Source organism: Rhea pennata, chromosome 2 (assembly GCF_028389875.1).
Source record: "Rhea pennata isolate bPtePen1 chromosome 2, bPtePen1.pri, whole genome shotgun sequence".
Lineage (NCBI taxonomy): Eukaryota > Metazoa > Chordata > Aves > Rheiformes > Rheidae > Rhea > Rhea pennata.
In genome coordinates this window covers 109,444,921-109,457,084 of record NC_084664.1, presented here as the reverse complement: position 1 = coordinate 109,457,084, position 12,164 = coordinate 109,444,921, and the positions used below count along the sequence as shown (strand labels likewise).

At 37.5% G+C, this 12,164-nt stretch overlaps 1 protein-coding gene across 1 annotated transcript in view; it reads right to left on the bottom strand.

The window, feature by feature from the left end:
• PIEZO2 (piezo type mechanosensitive ion channel component 2) overlaps positions 1–12,164 on the bottom strand; it is a 304,603-nt gene that overhangs the window by 21,946 nt on the left and 270,493 nt on the right. The window contains exons 37-38 of the mRNA XM_062570118.1: positions 8,186–8,361; positions 1,568–1,735 (exon numbers count right to left, since the gene is read on the bottom strand). Coding sequence (XP_062426102.1) covers positions 1,568–1,735; positions 8,186–8,361 — 344 coding nt within the window. The remainder of the gene's footprint in view (positions 1–1,567; positions 1,736–8,185; positions 8,362–12,164) is intronic.

The following is a 12,164-nucleotide window of genomic DNA, read 5'->3' as shown; positions in this document are numbered from 1 at the left end:
CAGATTAAAAAGCTGTTCTAGTAACAGGGTATCTTGCTTACCTTCAGATTGCCTCCTGTTCTTCATTATGGTCTTCATTTTTTACCTTATCTGCCTGTTTTTTTTTCCATACAAAACTATTTTCTTTTTCAATTGTTCTTATTCATTTCATTCATTTCTCTGCTTGTTCATCTTGCTTACACTCAGCTTTTCACGTCCATAACCACTTTCCCTTCTACTGCTCTATGTTCCGCAGCAGTGTCTCAGCTGATATAAATTTATGCAGCTGGATGACTCCAGGAGGAGTCCAATCTGGACACCATCATTTTAAAACATTTTTTTGGCCTTGCTGTCACCCCTTTTTTCCCTCACAAGTATTTTTTCATCTCTACCCTAGAATGTTACTTTTTTCTCTTTTTAATCTCCATTCCAGTCCCTTCCCAAAGGTGAGACAACGGGCATCAACATAGTCTTTTGTCAACTGCATGTTCTTGCATCTCAACAGAGATGAATTAGATTTCACATAGCTCCACTGAAGTGAATGTTTTCACCTCAACAATAAACTTTAGAGGAAAGGTTAGTAGTTGGAAGTACTATCTTCTGCCAAAGTTCAAATTAAAATTTCATCTCTTTTCCTTGTACAGTCTTTCCAAACTTACTATGGTGAGGTTAGAGCACTTTATTTCTAGTAGATTTTTAATAAGGATTTGCAAGAGTATTAGAATTAGAGTGTATGTTTTGATGATTCCTTGTAGCAATCATTTGGTTAAATTGCTCAAGAATGTAAAATCTCATCATTTCAAAGCTGATCAACACCAAAATTTTGTAAAATGATGTTAATACTGGAAGAGAATGTTCTAATATGCCATTAAATTTTGTATTTATTGTACTAGTTGAAACACTGTTTTTATTTCCCAATGGCATGTAACTCTATAGTTTTGACCTGTAAAAAGTGAGTGAATGGCTCTGAACAGTTCTCTCTTGCACTGTATATTAATGATATTTGCTATCTTTCAATAGCAATTTTCCCCTTTCAAAATCTTAGAGATTATAAATCAATGGTAGAAAAATCAAAACATATTTAATAATCTTTCTTATAGGAAAGAAAACAAACAGCTGAAAGAGCAGGGGCAACATTTGCCTATCGTAGTTCCTAAAATTAGACTCTTACATCCATATTTAGGATAACTCATTAGCTGAGAAACTGCCCTTCCAGCCTCTAATTTCAATAAGAACAGCAGTCAGCTCAGTAAGTCTGAAAATCAGATCCTTTTTTAGCCGAACAAATACAGAATTCAGAGCCTGTTTTTTAGACAATCAGGTTAACGTAATGGAAAAACTTTAAAAAATACATGAATACAAGATAAAAAAAGATCACACAAAAAGAAGTGAAACAGTAAATGAGTCCTGGTTTATAACCCTGACTTTGAACCTCAGAATCTTGCCATGACAAAGAAGGGAGTAAAGCTTCCGTTAATCATGCAAACCACTGTGTACCACATATACCTGCAAATGCAAATTTATATACATTGCAAAAAGTACAATGGTCAGGGTAAATGAGTGAACAAAGCATGCATGAGTTAAGCACCTTGACACTATACTGCCACTGTCAGCTGATGAGGAGGACATATCCATGCTGTGCATTTTACGAAGCCTAGGTCGGGCGCGCTCGCTTGTTTTAGGAACAGAGTCTGGTCCATCTAAATCATCAAGGGTTGACTGCCTTGAGAACAGCATGGTTGCTTCAGTGTAGCAGCTAGCAGCGCAAACAGTTACAAAGACAGTGTTAAATACAAATGATATTACTGTACACACGGTTCAGTAAATGAATGTGCTCGCCATGCAGCAAAACACTGACACAAAGACAGAAGGTTTAGAGAGAAGATAAGGATTTGTTTAGAGTCACCGGGTTTAATGCTTTTCAAGGCACAGATTGCTCATGGTCATAATCACATAGCGGTTATAAAAGGCTACGAGCAATGTATTTACTAATCAAAAAGGTATGAAACCAAACAAGGTTTTACGTGCTTTCTGAAGGCCACCAAGTGACATAGCTGAGGAGGTTTTATTTTCTTCATTTTTTCCCCTGGAAATTCTGAATTATACAAAAATGTTTTGGAAAGTGACCTCTGTACAAATTCTATTTTATTAATGATATTCTGTGTCGAACCTTTTTTAAACGTACAGGCCAATTTCCTAAAAGAGCCCTTAAAATTGAATAAGCTCATATTCCACAAATAGAAAAATAGCTGTCAGACATTGGCTAATCCTCTTTCCGAACCAAAGAGCCAAATCGGATATATTATTTAGCCAGTAGATGCATGCCAAATATAACCTGCTCTGCATGAGATGGCTTTTATTTTGCTATTTAGAAATATGCCCTGATGATTCTTTCCAGAAGATTTCACTTATTTCAATCACAGCTTAAAAATAGTTTTTCTTCCAATTTCAAAATCCTTAGCATGCCCAGCTTAAAAGAAAGGACAGATATAATAAACCCTTATCTCCTTTCACGTGTCAAAAACAACAGGACTCCAGAGACGTACACCATACATTGAGCATTTCTGTTACTGGAGAGGAGAAGAATTGGATGAGTTATGAGAAGTAAGGTACATATTTAAATATAAGCATATAACACAGCAACAGGAAAGAAGCAAATACATTAATGACATATGGTAGGTAAAAGAAAGCTCTCTCCTGTAAAATCTTTGAAAAATGCAGATGCTCATGACATGAGTTCAGGGACCTGGTGTTATGACACATGTTTGAGTCTCTCCGATATAATGAGAAAAGAAAGGACCTAAAAGTCCAGGATTTAGACTCTACTTCTCTCTTTTAATTCCATCTGTGCAATACTTGAGCAGCAGCAGTTTGGTATTTGCCCTCTAGGCAGGCATTATATGTGTCCAAGGACACAGTGAATTGGGAAAGAGGTCAGAAGGGAAGTGCAGTGGCACTTTCAGTGCGACTTGCTAACTTGAAGTGAAGAGAAAATTGTGCTGGGATAAAGTGACAGTCTTGTATTTGTTGCCTTAAGGAAATAAGGGAGGGAAAAGAGCAACATACGTGGAACAAAGTAATAGTTACTCTTAGGCTTATTCTTAGGTGGTCTTTTTTGATGGTACTTTCATAGATGGTCTTTTTTTGGTCATTGAACAGAAGAGAAGTATCATCAAGATACCAAAGGTATTGTGAAATACCTCTCTTAAAAACAATACCTTACATTAATGGCAACAGCATTCCTGTCTTGTCGGTTCACTTGGCCAAGATCCTTTACAAGCCACTGTATTATTTCCGTGCGTGCACAAAGGCACACAGCCATCCTCTGGACACAACCCGGCTGTCCACATGGCACAGGGTTTTGATGAAGGAAGGAATGCTGCTTTATAGAAGAACCGGAGATGCTCCCTGAAGGTCTGATTTGACAGTGTGGAAGTCAGTAGGAGCGCTGTGTTGCCGAGTGCAGCAGGCTCCTGATGGAGGAGTTTTCTCATTGCACTTACATGCTATGTATACTTCATGCTATGGAGCATAGTCAGGCTGTCGTATCACCAGGGAGTTTTTGGTGCTGAAATACAGGGAGATGGCAGCAGGTGGACTGTATACAATATTTTTATAGATTATCTTTCTGTCTGTGGGCTGCAATATTACCCCTATCTTATTTTGTAACTCAGGGGCTAAGTTTATTGCTTTTAAAGAGCAACACCTTTTACTGAGGTGTTGAAGCATTTTAAATTCAGGCATAGACTTCCTGGGACTTTCCAAGGGCCTTAAGCAGAACAGCTACTGAAAGCAAAGTGAAATGTGCTCATTCATATATTTTCAGTGGAAAAAATATATTCCAGCTGCCCTCCAAAACAGGGAAGTCCTGACCTGGGAACCAAAAAAATCAACATCTAACAAAAACATCTATTAATATCAGTAGATAAAAACATTGGCCCAGCTTTAGTGTCTGCAATAACCTGGACTATGTAACTCTTTTAAATGAAAGATGAACCATCAGAAGAAATATTTACAGAGTAACTGCTCCAGATTCTTGAATGTTTGGAGATGTGTATGAGATGACACCTGCAGCACAGTGTGTGTATTCTGAATGCACTTCTTGAGGGATACACTGCAGAGCATGGAGGAAATGAACACACTAATAAAGTGGAAAGATTTATATTTGGCAAAGTTGATGTTGACTCAGTCATTGACTATCACATAAATTTAACTCAGGCATATCTTCCTGATGAACATTTCAAAGAATCTGAAAAGCATTAGCTTCTTGAAATCATTGAAGGAACAGGTATTTTAAATTGAACATTCATTAAAAGCTCTAAGCTCAAGCATTTTATATAGAGTTGATTGGATATCCATTTCAGAATGGGATATATATAGCAGAGATGTTTTTATCCTGGGTAAGTGGGAAATTTCTTACTTTATGGCTTCCTTTCTGCCAAATGAACCTGCCCTTCCCAGAGAGTTTATCAGTTAAGGGGTAACTTCTAATTTTTTTTTGTTTCTTTCTATCAATGTTCTTGTTACTGACTGGCATTAACTTTATGAACATATTATGATCCTAGTTTTAAACAGTATCTGGACTCAAACATCTGGCAACAAAGCAGAGAAAGGGGGAAGTAAACTAGTGTAAACTGCCTGAGAAAGGAACTGTCTCTGGACCATGATGAGGAAGGGAACAGCCCATTTACATTCAACCAGATGTACAGAAATTTTGATTCATTATTTAAATATCTTCATTTGTATTTCTTATTTTGCTTTGTAATGTATCCCTGGGGTCCCTAACTATTGATGCGAGGCTAAATTCCAAGAATTTTTGAGTATGTTGAAGCACTGGAAGGAGTGTACCATTCAGGATTTTACCATTATCTTGCTATTCAGAAAAGCGGTCACCACATCCAGTTTTTTGGGTACAACAGCTGATATCAGCTGTGGTAGTTGCCCGCTTCACTTCCCAGCCTGGGACCCTCTCCCTTCCCACAAACACTCACAAAGCAGCATGTTGAGCTCCAGTGCTCCTCCTGCACTCCCCACTCCTGCAAGCAAGGACCCCAAACATTTCCTGTCACTCATACTCCTAACTCAGACCTGGACCCAGCCTCAGGTAGGACCTCTCCCTCCAACCTTTCCCCTGCCTCCAAAGGAATAAAAACTTAGTTCTCTAGTACTCCCTGACTCAAGCCCTACTCCCTCATCTGGTGAGGGAAGCACAGATGAAAAGGGGCATCCACAAAGATCCTGACCTAACCTGTATGCATGTTCTTACAGGAGAGCCAGCAGCTCCCACCCTCCAGGGGAAAAGCCTACACACAGACAGAGTTGGGAACTGAAAAGTTACTTGTGAAGATATAAAAACTGAATACAAATCAAACTGATACGAAACATTGGCTATTCTGAAACCTAACTTAGGATCTCTGGCTGCCTGGTATTTTGTAATCTTAAGCTAGGTCCCATAAAGGCAGCCAGTTGGTTTTAATCAGCTCCCAATCATGTTACTGTAATTCACAAGCTATTTAACCTGACAAGCAGTTCATCATTTAATTGGAAACAAGCAGCAGTAAACTTGCTACCATACTAGCTCTAAATCTCTTCTGGTGGTGCTCACTGAAGGGCTTGTTAAGGAATAACAACAGTATCTTCTCTTCTTGACCTGTACGCACTTTGCCTTTAGGATACAAGAAAGTATTTATATACAAGAGAGACCAAACAATTGCATTAGAAATACCACATTACAGTTGCAGGTACTCTACAGAAAAGAGGTCTGAGAACAAATGAGGGCTAAGTCTCGGCTACTAAGAAAATCCCGCAAAGGATACTCTGCAAAACTTGGAGCTCAGAGCACTGAGGGCACACCTATAGTAATTCCTCTCCTGAATACTGAGAATGTATTTATTATAATGGAATAGCTTCTATGCTTCTGTAGCTCTTACTGTTTCCAAACAGATCCATCTTAGTCACGGGACCTAATCTCCACTATGGGATTTTGTGTAGGGCAATCAAAGAATGATAATGAGTGCACTGGTTAGAAACCTTCTACCTCTTCCTTAAAGTTTTCCACTGCAAGCCTAGATCCATAGGGATGCTTTAGATTTAATTAGTTGCTTTTATATTTATTGGAAGTCATTACTTTGAAATGTAAAATACTTTCTGACATTGTTTAGGTAATTCAAAAAAATCACTCAATAAACTCATATGAAGTTTAAAACACTACATATTTCTGAAATGGCTCATAAGCACTTTTTTAACCCCAGGAAGAGACATGCAAGGGTGCGCTAATAAACAGATGGTATTATCATTCAATCAGCAGACTAGTTTTTGCTTCCTCTAATTACAGATTATTATTATCATAGCAGATGTGCACAATTTGCAAATACTGTCAGAACAAGAGTATTTAATTATTCATTACCAGAAAGAGAATTTTAGATTAGAGAAATCAGTTGTAATACTACTTTTGCTATTCCTTTGTTAATAGGTCTGTGACTTCTGAGGAAACCGAGATGACTGTAACACATTTGAAACATTTGCTAAAGAATATATAACTTTTTCTGTTGTAAAGCAGCTGCACAGAATTACTGAAGTCTGAGTTTGAAAAGAGATTTTAAATTTGTAAGTACACTCAAAGCATGGTGACAAACAGTTTGCTATTAAATAAAAAAATTAAATACTATTTCCATGCTAGATACCTTTTCATAGAGTTTACATACCAAAATTACAATACTTGGGTTTTTATAGTAATTCAATTTGAAATTGGCTTCCATTTGCTTCTATATAAAGTTCTAGACAACACTGTTATATAATCAATGTTAACTTCTTCTATTTGTAGTAAATATGGTAACCAAAAACTATTTAATGAAGACAGGATTGTTATTAGTAAACTTTCTTTAAATGAGATTGAATTCCATGGAGTTGAATTCTGCCCTCCAGATATACCTGTCTGACTCCAAGTAAGCTTGCAACAGACTTTGGCTTCACATTTTTCTCATGTAATCTCACCCTAATAATAAAACTTTTGAGACAAAACACAAAGGTATTGCATAGCTGGGTACCTAGCCATCAAGAAAAATTTGCTAGGATTTGGTTGTTTTCGCTGGAGTGAGTCTCTCAAAGGTGAGCGTACACCTGTGGGAGTAATTTGTGAATATTCTGTTGAAGCATAGTACTCACAGACATGCTCTTACACTTGCATTTCAATAACATCAGAAAGGAAGAGAAGCCCTCATTATTTTCAGTCTGCTAGCCTCTACCCATATGTCATTAGTAAAAGCTAAGCATAATTTACTGTACACACCAGATACTGAATTTGCAGGGAGTATCAAGGATAGTATGATACTGCCACACTTCAGAGAAGAATACGAAACAGCAGAAAGCAATGAATTATGAAATAGCTTTATTTTTGTAGCCCTCCCTCTTCCACCAAATGATGCTGTCGGACAATTTCTGCAGTCTATTAAGGATCAAGAGCACCGGGGACATAGTGGGAACAGGGCACCTCTGCAAGGGAAGGAAGTGAAAGTGTGTGCTTCTGTGTGTACGAAATGGCAGGCACATGCAGCAGTTTTGGCAAGGGACTTGACAGCATCCATCTCCAGAGGAGAATGGGGAAGATGGTTTTCCTAAACTAATATGGATATTTGATCCACTTGGAGTAGCTCTGCTGGACTCTAATCATAGTAGTGAGGAAATCAACAGCAGGCGCTTCAGATGCTCTTTGCCCTATGTGTATGAGAGGGGAACTTTATTCTCTCGAATCCATCTCTGTCAATCGCTATCAGTACAAAGTCTTTCTTTTTTTTTGTGTGCAACAGACCAGATTTTATCTTCCAAAGACAAATATTCATGATGAATGATGGCATCTCCAGACTCCATGCCTGAATTCATAACACAATACCGCTGGACTCTTTTTTTTTCCCATTATTTTTGATAAGATCAGATGCCCTATCATTGACTCCTAATTCTAGGAGAAACAGAAAGCAATGGTGTAGTTATGCAGTGGAAAAGGAGTTAAGTCATCTGCTTATTGTACAATTGACTGTACTGCTACAGAGGAATAGTGGGATATGAGGGAACTTTCACTACTGAAACGCCATGGATAAATCAAAAGAATGTTCAGCATTGGTTAGAAAGTTAACTAGTACTTAGATATTTTCTAAAATTACATCTATTACTTGATTGTTCTATCTTTCACAAAATAAAATTAAATCAATACCTGGAGATACTGTCACGAGAAGCTGCTGAATCCAAACTATCCATTCTTTCAGATGCTTGCAAACCAGAAGCTTGACCAGGATTTTTATCAACTGAATCAAGTCCTGATTCCTTAGAGAGTTTCATCATATGGTTCTGGTAGTACATATGGATGCTCTCCCGGGTTGGAACATTACCCTGTGAAGGAGAGAAGAAGTACATGTTGGCAGCAGAGGTGCATGCTATGAGGAACTGGTTTCTTCAGTCATTTGACAAGGTACAGATAAGCTTGGAGGCCACTGTGCAACCATCTTCCGACTACATGATAACCTCCCCTAGCATTTTTCTAGAGAGCAAGACAGATTCTGACTTATTACCATGGCAAAACTGTTGGGTTTCAGAGAAAAACTGAAGCAATACAAGTGACTTCAGACTAGGTCCAGAAACCTGTGTTAGCTGCAGTGCAAAGCATTCAGTGTGAAAATGAGCTGTGGGTTGGGACCATGACTCAACTTGTACATGGGTCTCCAGCAATTACTTTTTGAGATAGCGTTGCTGAACCTAACAAGCGTATTCTTTATTAGTGGCCAGTAGCAGATATTTAAACAGAAATAAAAGACACAGGCCATGTACAAGGTGATCTAGATTTTCATTAGCATTGCTGATATAAGAATTCATTCATAAAGTATGAACACAGTTGGGAAGCTGCAAAAAATATACTGAAGACTTTGCTCGTTTTCTGTGACTTCAAGATCAAGTAAGATGACAAAGAATGGTGTTATTAACTGTCAGCCCAGGTTAAGGCATGGAATCAAGTCTTGCTGGCTATAATACTGTCATCAGAATGTTAAAGACTCATTATAAGAATATAAATGAGAATTCTGTAGCCTGTTCTAATGCAGAAACACACCCAAATCATTCCACCACTAGTTGCACTGACTTCAGAAGATACACTGAGAGAGAAGATTGCTATTTTTGAAAAGTCACTTTTCTGACTTCTAATGAAGCCCTATGCAAAGATTTTTTCCAACTAAGAAAAATGAAACTATTCTAAAATATTATCTGTATTTCATTTACTAATATTATTAGTTACTAGCATTTCAGGTCTGGACTCTACACTGACTCAAATTTAAGATTTTCAAAACCTGAAGTTTTATCAAAAAAAATCATAAGAGCAATGTCTGAATCTTGGGCTTTTAATAAGGTTTGTTCTCATACAAAATGTGCTGCATCTGCAACAAATTTTTAAATGTTTCTGCCATTATGCCTTTGAAACTATGGCACCCACTAACTCAACTGCAGGCCTGGGATAACAGCTGTGACAACAAAGTGCCCACAAGTGATTGAGCAAGGACTCAGTTTGACTTAACTTCTTCTGCAGCTGGAAGAGAGACAAAAAGAACTTCACACATCTGCTATTATTTTTCCCTGACTTTCCTCTGGACCCCCCTATGCCACCACAAAAGCTGCAGTGAGAGACTCCTTTCTTGAGCAGCAATTATAAGCACAAGGCTGCTATAGAGACTTGGAAGTGCTATGGAGGAATTGGTGATTCTGATGTTCCTTGGTGCCAATATTTTACAGAACAGGAAGGAAGAATCCTGGAAGCAAAATTTAAGTTGCTATCTTTAAAGCTAATGAACTGTGGACACTGTATTAAGGGCCTCCAGTACCAGAAGATTTAGGATTGAAGCAGACCATAAAACCTATATAAGGAAGAATGGGCTCTACTGCAATCAAAATAGTGTTAGGCTACCGGTACATAAAATTGAAGAAAAAAAAAAACCCATTGTACCAAAAGGATAAGAAAAGCTCAGTAATGTGAGAAGTAGAGAAGAACTCAAAATAAGGTCTCAAATAAATAAGGACTATTAGGCAGTTAGTCTGCTCCTAGATAAATGTTAAAACTTAAAACTAAGGAGTGGTGAGTGAGAATCAGGTGATTTTAAGCAAGGATACTGAAATAGCAATGGGTTATTGGGATGTGAGGCAAAAAGGAGCATTCTTGTGATGATCTAGTATCACAATATAAATTCTGTAGAAATGACGGAATGGAAATAGCTTGGGAAAGAGGTTATACAGATCTAAAAGTATAAAGCCAAACAAGTTAAACAAGTTAACTATATCAAGATTACCACAGAATCTTTGTGGATGGAATTGATTCTATTAATATAGCAAAAGTATTGTACGACGCCTAGATGTTTGACCATCAAAAAATTTGACTATTGCACTAGTGCCTGTGAAATGATACAAAAGATTACAAAAGGTGCCACCAGAATAATAATGTACAATAATTCAAATTAATTTTCAGATGTACTCATGTAGAGCAGGTAAATGTTATGAAAAAGCCTGTGCGTGCACACACACACAAGTCACCATGATGGTAAATACCATGAGGAAGAAACAAGAAAACTTCTTTTAAGAAGTGGAAATCATGAGGGAAAAATAGAAACAAGAAAGAACTTTCTAAAGTTAAATTTAAAACTACAACAAATTAGACCAAAAAAGATGTTGAGGAATAACTTGCTAAATTAAAAAAAAAATGTTGACACAAACATTTTCAAGTATATCACAAAAATCAGCTGCCAAAAAGCCAGAATGTCAACAGGTAATCAAGGCACAAAGAGGCATAACAATTTGGGGAGTTAAGGCAGCAGGAGAAAAACTGACTGAATTTTTTTTGCCTCCATGTTCAGTACAGAGAAGGTCACTGAGATTCCCAATGGGTTGACTTGGATCTCCTGGAACAAGTGGAGTAACTGTTTTATAAAAGACGAGTTTGAGGAATTCTTTCAAACTGAAGTGTTGATAGAAAATGTCTTAGAGATAAACAATACATTGGACACTGACTGGACACTGCTCACAAAAGAGCTCTGCAGGGACCGACACATGAAATACCTCAAGGGCCAGAGGAAGAGAAGGTGTGATGCTGAGAAATTAATGATCCTTTTACGAAATTAAGCTGCCATGAAATAAAGGAGACTGTATCTCATGTACTTATCCTTCATTACAAGACAGAAAACAAAAGGCACAAATAAGTGTTATGTCTTTACAAAGGAGGAAGTTCATCAACTCGTTCCCCCAAGGAGTTTTATTGTTTAGCAAATTCATAAGTAATCTGGATAAAGAGGAAAAGAGCAAGCTGATAAAGTCTGCAGTTGAAAAAAAATTATCTGAGATAGTCAAACCTAAGGTTGGTTGAAGCACTGCTAAAGAAACTTCAGAAAACTAAATTACTTGGTAAAAAGTCATAAATGAAGTTTTGTGCTAACAAATGCAAAGAAATGAAATGGAAAAAAATAGAAACTGTATATACAGAATGACAGGCTTTACATTAGCTTTTCTATTTTGAAAAATCTTGGAATCGGAAGGATACCAGCCTGCAACCTCAGTCAAATCACTAGGAATTAAAGAACCTTAACTGTTCAGTCTTTCTAAGAAAGCAAAAGAAAACACATCATACACAAAATTGTGCTTCACTCACACTAGGAAAATAGTGTGTAGTTCTGGTCACCCAGTCTCAGCAAGGCCACATTAAATCTGAAAATGCTATGAAGAAAGACAATAAAGATGATCAGAAGCAGGAACAGATTCTGTGTATAGCGGCTATACAGAGTGGGACTTTTTAACTTGGAAGACTGAGACGACTCCATGCAGACTGATATAATCAGCAATAGTGAAAGGAAAATAACCTACAGATCTTTGATCTACAAGGTGTACAGCAAACCCCCCAAAATGATTGGGAAGTAGATTTAAAATGAACAAGAGGAAGTGCTTCTCCATATGATATGGAATTACACTATGGAACTCAATGCCGCAGGATCTTCTGTAAGCCAACATTAAAAATGGATTAAAAAGGGATTAGATAAATTCCATGAGTACAGACTCCTTGGCACTGTTAACCACGATGGACCATCTGTAATCTACAGCTGGGGGTACCCTAAGCTATTCAGTGCCACAAGCTAGGAGGTATTCCCAAACAAGGAGTTACTCTGAATATG